The sequence below is a fragment of the Somniosus microcephalus genome, unplaced genomic scaffold (assembly GCF_052327205.1).
Source record: "Somniosus microcephalus isolate GS21.2 unplaced genomic scaffold, FLI_Smic_1.0 unresolved_chr1, whole genome shotgun sequence".
Taxonomy (NCBI): Eukaryota; Metazoa; Chordata; class Chondrichthyes; order Squaliformes; family Somniosidae; genus Somniosus; species Somniosus microcephalus.
Window position 1 is genome coordinate 135,565,338 of NW_028225179.1, and position 11,385 is coordinate 135,576,722.

The window sequence follows — 11,385 nt, forward strand, 5'->3', positions numbered from 1 at the left end:
TGTTGTAATGTAGGAAACGCGGCAGCCAATTTGCGCTCAGCAAACTCCCACAAATGTGACAATGACCAGATAATCTGTTTTTTTATGTTGATTGGGGGCTAACTATTGGCCAGGACTCCCTGTTGATAACTCCACCTGCTCTTCTTCAAAATGAGTGCCATGGATCTTTTATGTACACCTGAGAAAGCAGACGGGACCTCGGTTTAACGCCTCATCTCTCAGCACTGCACTGGGAGTGTCAGCTTAGATTTTTGTGCTCAAGTCCCTGGAGTGGGGACTATGAACCCACAACCTTCAGAAACTCAGAGGCGAGAGAGAGCGCCACCCACCGAGCCACTGGCTAACATGCAAGTGGGACAAGCCGAAGACACTTGCAAGAGAACCCCAGCCTCTCCAGTCTATCCACATAACTGAAGTCCCTTAATCCCTGGAACCATTCTTGTAAATCTTTTCTGCACCCTGTCTAAAGCCTTCACATCCTTCCTAAAGTGCGGTGCCCAGAATTGGACACAATACTCCAGGTGAGGCCGAACCAGTGTTTTTATAAAGGCCTCCTTCTGTGTTGTAACCGTTCTATGTGGCCGGACGTTCAATTTTGTTTGATAATCACGTCCCCCTCCCCCACCACCCCTCCCTCCAAGGAGGTTAAGCGCCTTGGGGCGTGAAAGGCGCTGTGAAAATGCATGCTTTTGTTGTTGCTATCATTTGTAACAGAGGAGGGGGCGGGGCTTCCTGGGCGGGGGGCGTGGCCGTGCGGCAGGTTAACTCGATCTCGTCCGCCTTCTGCCCTTATAAACAAAGTCGCCGCCGCGGCTCCGCCACAAGTTTGCGCGACGTCTGTCAGCGTGAACTTGCTTGATGGCCGAGACCGGCCCTGTTAAAGCGGGTGTCCCCGCACCCGCTCCTCCCGATGCCGCTGCCAAGAAGAAGGTCGCCTACCGGCCGCAGAAAGGAGGCGGCGCCGCCGCGGTGGCCGAGCAGATCCTGGAGGCGGTGGCCGCCACCAAGGAGCGCCAGGCGGCCCCCAAGCTGGGCGCCCTGAAGAAAACCATCTCGGCCTCCGGCTACGAGCCGGAGAAAGGCGCCGCCGTCCGGCCCAACCAGTCGGCCAGCACCTTGGCCAACAAGGGCTCGCCGGTGGAGAGCGGCGCCGGCCCCTCCTCGGCCTCCCTGCACCCGGACCGAGAGGAGGAGGAGGGTGAGGAAGGAGAGGCCGAGGACGGGGCCGAAGGAGGCGCCAAGAGGAAACCGGCCGCCAAGAAACCGGCCCGCAAGAGGGCGGCGGCCAAACCTGCTGCCCACAAACGCGCCAAGAAGTCAGCGGCGGCCAAGAGCCCCCGGAAGGCCAAGCCCAGAAAAGCCCCCAAGCGGTCCGCAGCCTCCCGGACTGTGGGGCGTAAGCGGCGGGCCCCGAAGAGGAGGTAGACTGGGCAGGAGCGGCGAACCGTCTCAACACTAAATAAAAGGCTCTTTTGAGAGCCACTCACAAATTCACAAAATAAGGAGCTAAAGACCATTGTTGACAAATAGGACTTGTGCAATGTTGTAGAACGGGCGATAGCGGATCCGCAGCCCAATTTATATCTCCCCAAGTCTAATTTGTATTAGTTCAAATAGTAGGACCACACCCAACTGACCAAAGTAAAAATCTTACTCCAATAAACGAAGCAAATTTTATCATAAATATAAACCGAACCTGATGGAAGTACCCGCTGATTATTTCCAGCATTTTCTGTTTATATTTCAGATTTCCAGCATCTAGTATTTTGGCCGTTTGAAGCAAAATTAATCAATTTGCATTGGGCGGGAGTTTTATTTGGTGCGGATTCACACTCCAATTCCAGGCATATTAAGAACGTTTACTCAAATTAAATAAAACATTTACTCGATATATACTTAATTGAATAATCTGCACCTATTTGTAAATGTTGGGAAATAATGGAAAACAAGACAACCCATACTGATTTGAAATAAAATATTTACTATATATTCTTAATTGAATAATCTGAAACTTTTTTTATTAAAAGAATGGAATACAAGACGTTTACTGAAAGTCTCAGCTCGTTGTACAAAGTCACAAGCCCTCATGCCTACAAGGCAGGCTCCCAGTCAAATTGTTTTTTTTATATTTAAAATTTGAACATTTTACAGTAAATCACATTTACAGAGCTTAAGTCTCAGCTCTTTGTACAAAGTCACAAGCCCTCATGCCTACAAGGCAGGGGTCCTAGTCAAATTGTTGTTGAAACCAAGTAGCAAAGTCAATGGCCATGGTCACAGCTTGTCGTACTGGAGGGCTACAATAACATGCTAATGAAGGATGGACAAGGCGACGATTCCTATTCGCTGATTCAAGAGTTTGGAATGTTTCTTGTTGCCTCGTGAAATTAAGACCAATCAGAAACAAAGGCAACAGATTAACCAATCAAAAACTAGGGCAATTCGATCCTTCTAAAGGGTATAAAAGGAGCGGGGAGCGGCGTGCGACTCATTCAATCATTGAAAGGTGTGAAGTGAAGAGAAGAAAATGTCGGGCCGCGGTAAAACCGGAGGAAAAGGACGCGCTAAAACTAAGACCCGCTCTTCCCGAGCCTGTCTGCAGTTCCCGGTCGGCCGCATCCACCGCCTGTTGCGCAAGGGTCACTACGCCGAGCGGGTGGGGGCTGGAGCCCCGGTCTACTTGGCCGCCGTCCTTGAGTACCTGACCGCCGAGATCCTGGAGCTGGCCGGCAACGCGGCCCGCGACAACAAGAAGACTCGCATCATCCCCCGCCACCTGCAGCTCGCCATCCGCAACGACGAGGAGCTCAACAAGCTGCTGGGTGGGGTCACTATAGCCCAGGGCGGGGTCCTGCCCAACATCCAGGCCGTGCTGCTGCCCAAGAAAACCGGACACCCCAGCAAGGTTTACACCTAAAGGACAAACATCAATAAATCGATTCAACGGACCACAAAGGCTCTTTTCAGAGCCACCCACCTCTTTCTAAAGAACTTCAGCCAGATTATCTCAACTTAGTTTGGGGGGAAATAAAGCTCCAGGGAAGATTTACTTTAAATCTTGTATCTCGTTGAGTGACATCTGCCAGCGGACTTTTGTTTTGGGAGACTTGTTCCAGCTAAATTATTTGACTGGCTTTTTTCGTTCTATACTTTAATAAAAATGTGTTGAGAAAATAATGTTACTGGGGTGTGGATGTAACTCATTGTTTCCAATGTATAAATCGGCTGTAAATTGAAAATCTTACTTCACGGCCAACAGTAAAAAACGTCACATTTAACTGGTGTGAACCGCAAGGGACCGACTTTGCAATTAAAAAAATATTAAAAGATTTTGTTCCTTCAACGAGTTGTTTCAGTTCTTTAAGGCGGCGGGGGTGGGGGGAATTAATTCGTGAATTAATTTTTGACCAGACGATATGTTTTTTTTTACGCGTTAAACTGAAAGAACTTGAGAATTTTTAACAGAAATGCTGTATTGCTTTTTATTCCTGGGAGATACAGTTACACGAGGTTTGCGGTGAGCGGGGTGTCGCTGAAGCTCCTCCGGCCCGGACTCTGGGCAAAAACCACCGGCCGATGTGCCAAAGGTTGTGTGGGGTCGGGGGGGGGGGGGGGGTTACGATGAGGAATTGACGGCTCTGTGACACCGAGAGAGTAAATAAAGAAATAAATAAACACAGGAAGGAAACCAAGATTGCACCCAGCAATGTTAAAAGAAAAGAAAGCTCTTTACACACAGCGCCTTTTTACCACCTCAGGACATCCCAAAGCGCGTTACAGCCAATAAAGTACTAATTTTGAAGTGTAGTCACTGTTGGAATGTAGGAAACGTGGCAGCAAATCTGCGCACAGCAAGCTCCCACAGACAATGTGATGATGACCAGATCATGTTTTTTTTTTAGTGATGTTGGTTGGTTGAGGGATAAATATTGGCCCAGGACAGAGAACTCGCCTGCTCTTCTTTGAAATAGTGTCATAGGATTTTTTACGTCCACCCGGGAGAGCAGACAGGACCTCAGTTTAATGTCTCGTCTGAAAAACGGCACCTCTGACAGGGCAGCTTTCCCTGCACCGCACTGGGAGTGCCAGTCTGGATTTTGGTGCTCAAGTCCCTGGAGTGAGTTTTTAACACACAACCTTCTGACTCAGAGGCAAGTGTGACTGTCAACTGAGCCACTGGCTGACAGAGATAAATGGCTGAATTTATTAAAGTCTTCCCATGGATTTCCCCCCCCCCATGGGCAATGAGGTGGCGGGATGCGGAAGGGCGGTTGCAGGGGCCATCGGCTTTGAAAGGAGCTGTGTAAAACATCACTGCGCCTGCTCGATCACCGAGCGAAGTGGCGGATTGGCGGCGGCGACCTTTTATATAAAGGCTCAAGGCGGACGAGGGCGAGGCAACCTGCTTGGCCCCGCCCACTCCCCGCAGCTTTGTGCCTGTCACTCTTACAGAAACAGGTCGAACCTCCTTGTTGTGGAGATGCCGGAGTTGGACTGGGGTGGACAAATGTAAGAAGTCACACAACACCAGGTTATAGTCCAACAGCTTTATTTGAAATCACAAGCTTTCGGAGCGCTGCTCCTTCGTCAGGTGAAGTGGAGAAATGCATAAAGACACAGCTTATATAGTCAGAGAATCATGTCAGATGTTTACAGGTAATGTTTCCAACTGCCATTTATCACACCTCGGCATTATTATTATTAAAGGAGGTTTATTATTAAACCTCCTTGTCCCATTACCAACTCCTCTTGCCTGGCACCATCATCCTCAAAGGGAATTTTAGCTATGAGGCAAAATTGGATAGGCTGGGGTTGTTTTCTTTGGAACAGAGGAGGCTGAGGGGAGACCTGATTGAGTTGTATGAGGGGCCTCGATAGAGTAGATAGGAAGGACTAATTTCCCTTAGCAGAGAGGTCAATAACCAGGGTGGGGGGCATAGATTCAAAATAATTGGCCGGAGGTTTAGATGGGGTTTCAAGGAGAAATGTTTTCACCCAGAGGGTGGTGGGGGTCTGGAACTTACTGCCTGAATGGGTGGTAGAGGCAGAAACCCTCAGCACATTTAAAAAGTACTTGGATATGCACTTGAAGTGCCGTAACCTACAAGGCTACAGACCAAGTGCTCGAAAGTGGGATTAGGCGGGATAGCTCTTTGTCGGCCGGCGCGGACACGATGGGCCGAATGGCCTCCTTCTGTGCTGTGAATTTCTATGATTCTATTTTCATCCCTTCAGTCATTTAATCTCTCCTGCCTTCCACCCTATCACAGACCTTTCCTTTTGTTCTTTCCTCCCCTGCCACCCCCCGCCTTTCCCTGCCCCGCTTGCATTTGCTTAAAACCTGTTACCTCTCTAACTTTTTCCAGTTCTGATGAAAGGTCATCGATCTGAAACGTTAACTCTGTCTCTCTCCCTCTCCCCCACAGATGCTGCGTGACCGGCTGAGCCTTTCCAACATTTTCTGTTTGTATTTCTTACTCCCTTCGCATCACTTATCCTGGAATTATATGCGCCTCTATCTTTTACACGGGATTTCGTAGGATATAAGGCGCAAAAACAGGCCATTCGGTCCAACCAGTCCATGCCGGCGCTTATGCGCCACTCGAGCCTCCTCCCGTCTTTTCTCATCTAAATCTATCAACATCACCCTCTATTCCCTTCTCCCTCACATGCTTGTCGAGCCTCCCCTTAAATGCCTCTATACTATTTGCCATTTCGAATGGCAAAGTTGCTGTTCAGGTCAAATTACTTCGACCCGAATTGAGCTAAAGGTAAATTTGTGAAATGGCTCCGCAATCTCACCCACCTCGTAAAGTAACCATTGCTTTGAAACGGTATTCCAAAATTTGTCAGATATAATAGTCGGCTGGAATATTAAGGCTGCTGGAGCTGGGGCTGCTGCTGCTGCTCGCCCAGCTTGAAGGAGCCGGTGGCCTTGGCCTGCACCAGCGAGCCGTTGCTCACCAGGCTCTTGCTGGCCAGCTGGACGCGGGCCTGGTTCTTCTCCACGTCGCAGCCGTTGGCCAGCAGCGCCTTGCGGAGCGAGGCCAGCGAGAGGCCGCCGCGCTGCTTGCGGGACGACAGCGCCTGCAGGATCAGCTGCGAGACCCGCAGCTCTTGCTTGTTGCGCGGGAGCCGGAGCTGGTGGGCCGCCTTCTTCGGCGGGCCGTGGCCGTCGGCCGCTCGGGGCACCTTGGGCATGGCTGCGGCCAGTAGAGCCGCCGCCGCCGCTTTGCTATTTACAGACTCTAGACGGACGCAATAGAGACACCGCGGGCTCCACATGTTGCAAAAAAAATAACAGAAAATACTGAAAATACTCAGCGGGCCAGGCAGCATCCGTGCAGAGAGAAACAGAGTTAACGTTTCAGATAACGGGTCCCAAACCTGAAACGTTAACTCTGTTTCTCTCTCCACAGATGCTGCCTGACCTGCTGAGTTTTCCAGCATTTTCTGTTGTTATTTCAGATTTCCAGCATCCGCAGTTTTTTGCTATTGTATTGTTGCAAATATATACACATATGCCTCCGCTGAATGCAAAAAGCGACTCATCATTTCCAAAATCCAGCTTCCTGGCCCGTCCTCACATATTTGATTTGTTTGGGGGAGGTTCGTCACTTCCTGTAGTATTAGTACTAATGATTCTATTGGTACAATTCTTGTGTAGCATTTGAACACAAAAAAAACTCAATATTTGTGTCTGGCGGAAAATAAATATATATCCGCATCACCTCACAAATCAAAGAAGGCGCTGGGGAAAGCGCAATTACAATAAAAGATTTACGAGGATGATACCAGAACTGAGAAGGGATAACTATCGGGTAAGGCTGAACAGGCTGGGTTTCTTTCTTTTGAAATGTGCCCGGATGGAGGTCTTTAAAATTATGAAGGGGTTCGATAGGGTAGAAGAAGAGAAGATGTTTCCACTTGTGGTGTTGGGGAGTCCAAAATCAGGGGCCATAAATATAAGATAGTCACTAATAAATCCAATAAAGAATTCAGAAGAAACTTCTTTACTCGGAGAATGTGGAGCTCGCTACCACAAGGAGTGGTGGAAGAGAATAGCATCGGTGCATTAAGGAGAAGCTAGATAAGCACATAATGGAGAAAGGAATAGAAGGATATGGTGATAGGGTGAGATGAGAGGAGGCTCTATATAAACACTGACATGGGCCTATGGGCCTGTTTCTATGTAATCATTGCTTTGATTTTGTTGCACTTTTCGTTTCTCAGCCAGAATGTTGCAGGCAGAAGCTGCACTGCTGACTGGAGCACATCCTCTCAGAATAATGCTGAGTGATACACTGTCTGAAAGAGTTAAAAGGGCTAAAATAAGGTAATTGAGGAACCGAGCATACATCCAACCTTATAAGGAGTTGTTCTGTACATGTCCCATAGGGAAACATGGTGAAATGTGGTCAAATGGTCAAACCGTCAGTTGCTAATTGAATAAAGTGCACAAACCGTTAGTTACTAATTGAGGAATGTGGTAAAGATAACGTATGGGGTCACAGGACTGTGTGAACGGTCAAAATGTGCACACGGGTCGCAAGAATAAGCCATGACTTAGAACAAAAAAACTGTATTTAAGGCAGGGGATCTTAGCGATCGGAGAGCATTCGTCCCAGATGAGTGACTCCCCTGTCAACTTGTAAATAAAGTTGATTTACTGAACGAACCTCCGGACGCCGAGTGATTGATTGGGAATAAGGTGGACGTCGACCCTTTATATCAGAGGGGAGAAGAAGCTCTCCCGGTTTACCCTTACACAGTCATTCAGGTGAAATCTTCAGCTCGGGTGGATATAAGAAGTCCCGTAGCAGTAATTGAAGATGAAAAAGGTGTCTCCGTGACCCAACCACCTTCGTAAGGATATCAAGGGATACGGAGCTAAGGTGGGTACATGGAGTTGAGGTACAGATCAGCCATGATCTAATTGAAGGGCAGAGCAGACGGGAAGGGCTGAATGGCCGACTCCTGTTCCTATGTCACCAACATTTCACTACTCAGCCAACACCACCTAAAACAGATTGTCTCGCTCTTTGTTCATTGAAGAGTAATCTTAGGCTGTTAGGTGTTTTGGGATATCCAGAGGATTTGAAAGGCACTATATAAATTCAAGTCGTGGCAAGGGAGAACTTGTAAACACCCGAGGGTTTTTGAATTCACAGGAGCGCGTGTGTTTGAGTAGGCCACGTCCTATTAATGGCGATAATCAGAGGGCTGCCTACCGCAAGTTTGCACAGAGATCATGCACATTAGAATTGCGGCCACCGTGCACAAGAAGATCCAACAGGCAATAAGCAGCATTTTCATTTCAATGCGTTGATGCAGAAGGTCATGTCGTTTGGATGTCGATGCTATTTTGTGGCCTTTACCCCATAGGTTCTACTAATTTTGGCCATGGTCGCTGAGCTGTACTTTTGAAAATAAACATTTGAAAGGATCGCCTGCAACTTCCATTCTGAAGCGTTCTGTTGAATTTTGCTGATAGGTTGTGGGGCTACTCATAGATCTGGGTCCGCACAATCACACAATGGTTCTTGGTGACCAAATCCTATTACCTGGGATGTTGGGAATTCCCCAAAATTTCACCAGTACGTTGGAGACCACATTCTAAAATTCCATTTGTTTATAAGTAGGGCCACCTGGTTTATGGTGACTGCATTTTAGTACCATGAGACTGCAGGGTTTTGTAGGAATTTTGCCAGCGTTTTGGAGGTTGTATTCTGCGATACCATCCATTTTTTTACGTTAAAAATGTAAATTGATGGTCTTGACAATGGCAATCTCAGCTAGACTATTAAAAGTGTATCAGAAGCACACAATGGAAGCGAAAATTGTTACGTCCGTGTATAAGAAGACACAGACTGCGGAGAACGGTACAATAGATGTTTACTCAACGTGGCTCAGACTGCAACTGATCTGTACAGATTACTACTCAGCGTTATATAGAGGTGTGGTCACTGCTGGTACTACAGTATACATGAGCTGTAAAAAGTAGTTCCCCCCTTACAGGTACATACATTACAATTCCTCCCCTTTTAGATTAACAGTACCATAACACTCATTTAACAATTAAATATCAAACTAATTACAATTAACACTTTTAACATGCAACATTAGCTGAACATAGTCTATTTATAAATTCTCTGTCATCTTATGTACCTTCTGGTACTTTCCTTTGGTAGGTTTCTTATTGCTGGTTTTCTTTCCCAACCTGCAGACTCGAGCTATGTGTCCTACTTTTCCACACTGTCTGCACACTTTGTCTTTGAACCAGCAATCATTCTGGTCATGTGTTGTTCTGCCGCAGCGATAGCACTTCTCTGTTCCATATGACATTTCGTTTGTGGCATATTCTTGCGGTCTCTGTTGTATCTGTGCAGCGCCCCGTGCTGCTGCTTCATATGATACCGCAATGTTGAAAGCCTTTTCTAGCGTAAGGTCCTTTTCAGATAAAAGCCGTTTCTGGTTTCCTTCACTTTGAAGCCCACACACAAACCTGTCCCTTAAGGCATCTGTCAGTCCCACTCCAAACTGGCAGTGTTTCAATAGTTTGCGCAGTTCTGTTAAATAATCAGCATTGCTTTCATCCTTATGCTGGTTCCGTTTGTGAAACTTGAATCTTTCTGCTATCAGCAGCGGTGTGGGGTTTAAATGTTCCATCCTCGTCGCCAATGTTACGTCCGTGTGTAAGAAGACACAGACTGCGGACAACTGTACAATAGGTTTACTCAACGTGGCTCAGACTGCAACTGATCTGTACAGATTACTACTCAGCGTTATATACAGGTGTGGTCACTGCCGGTACTACAGTATACATGAGCTGTAAAAAGTAGTTCCCCCCTTAAAGGTACATACATTACAAAAATAACTCATTATTTTTGTTTCAACGTTGATTCTTACACATTCAAGTGGCGAAGACGACTTACCTACCGAAATCGTGTCAATAACAAACATAATTTAAATGCTATCTACAAGGCACCGCCGCAACCGCAGGACTTCATAAAGACGTTTATAGTTTCACGATATGCACATTGCAATAAATACTTGCAGGAACAATCATGAGCTGCACGACAGGATTTGATTTCAACCATTTATAATTTTCAGATAGATAGTCTCATTGCTGAAACGAGAAATATAACAAAATTAACAATTTGACGCAAAAGCTGCAGTTGCGGACCTGGCTGAGGACTGTTGAAAGTGGCGCCCAGGTTGAGGACTCCCGATCTTCCGATTCTCCCGCCGCACAATTTATCACAGCTCTGCTACTGTCAATTTAACCACCTTTAAATTATGAGTTAAAAACCAATATTGGTTCGTATATTATATTATTCCTGGAAAGTATACTTCAGGAAAAAAAACTCAATCGAATTTTTAATAATTTCCATTATGTAATGGGGAAATAATTCGTTTTCTATTTTTCAATAAGGATAATATACCATCGGATCAATTGCAATTTTCCTTTTTTACACATCCAACCTTCCGGTCCGGCTCTTTGTGAATGTTTTTTGTGGCTCTGAAAAGAGCCGTTTGATATTTAAGGTATTCATACTGATTGGTCTCCCCTTTAGGAGCTGTCCTGTTGCTCCGAGCAAACTTGGCTTTCTTTCTCCGAGAGGGAGGTCTCCTCCTGAGCGGGGGTTTGGTCCGCTTCCTGCTCCGGTTGTTTGGCCAGCTTTCTCCCTCTCTTTCCCTTCGAAGTTCTTCCGAATCTTTTGTTTTTTCATTAAACTTCTGCTCAATTCTGTAAAGACTTGAACGTCTCTTCATCTCTTTCCTCCGTGAAGCGTCTTGGGACGTGTTTCGACCTTAAATGTTATTTGTAAATGCAAGTTGTGCAGATTTCTTGATTTGGGAAAATGTGTCCGTCTTATCTGCTACTCCAAGTCGCGGTCTCGATGACTTCTTGTCTCCAAGTTCTCCCCTTCCCTGTACAAAACAAAGGTCTTCCTAGACCGAAACGTGGCGTCACTTAACATTAATGCTTGAGCTACCTCATATTTTACCCCGCTTTTTTCCACAATATTGGCGGTCCGGCAACATTGATCTTCGCTGTACACCTGGGTTACAGTATCAAGAGCAAATTCAACTGGCAGGGAAGAGCCTTGGTTTCAACCGAAATCCTTGTTCTCGGAGTTGTTTATTGAGCGCCGATTGCCCCCTTCCCCGTGAATTCCCCAATCCCTTCAGGGACCCTTATAATCAAAAGAAACAGCTTTCATAAATTGAACACACATGCAGGTGCATTAACCGGACGATTAACTTGGCAATTCATTGCATTAACATATACAGCCTATCAAACGTATTTGTTCAGGGGTCTCGGTTTTGTTTTATAGCTCCGTCTTAAGAAGTTGTGAAGTGGCTCTTAAAAGAGCCGTT

General features: G+C 46.6%; 1 protein-coding gene across 1 annotated transcript; it reads left to right on the forward strand.

Moving 5' to 3' along the window:
- Positions 1–2,486: 2,486 nt before the first annotated feature.
- Positions 2,487–3,343, forward strand: LOC147095914 (histone H2A-like). The gene has a single exon (XM_085974922.1). It carries the CDS (start codon positions 2,528–2,530, stop codon positions 2,915–2,917), a length of 390 nt encoding a protein of 129 aa, XP_085831048.1. The 5' UTR covers positions 2,487–2,527; the 3' UTR covers positions 2,918–3,343.
- Positions 3,344–11,385: the final 8,042 nt, after the last annotated feature.

Excerpts from the sequence above, each read along its gene's own strand:
- LOC147095914 (XM_085974922.1), top strand. The coding sequence starts at position 2,528 with ATGTCGGGCCGCGGTAAAACCGGAGGAAAAGGACGCGCTAAAACTAAG.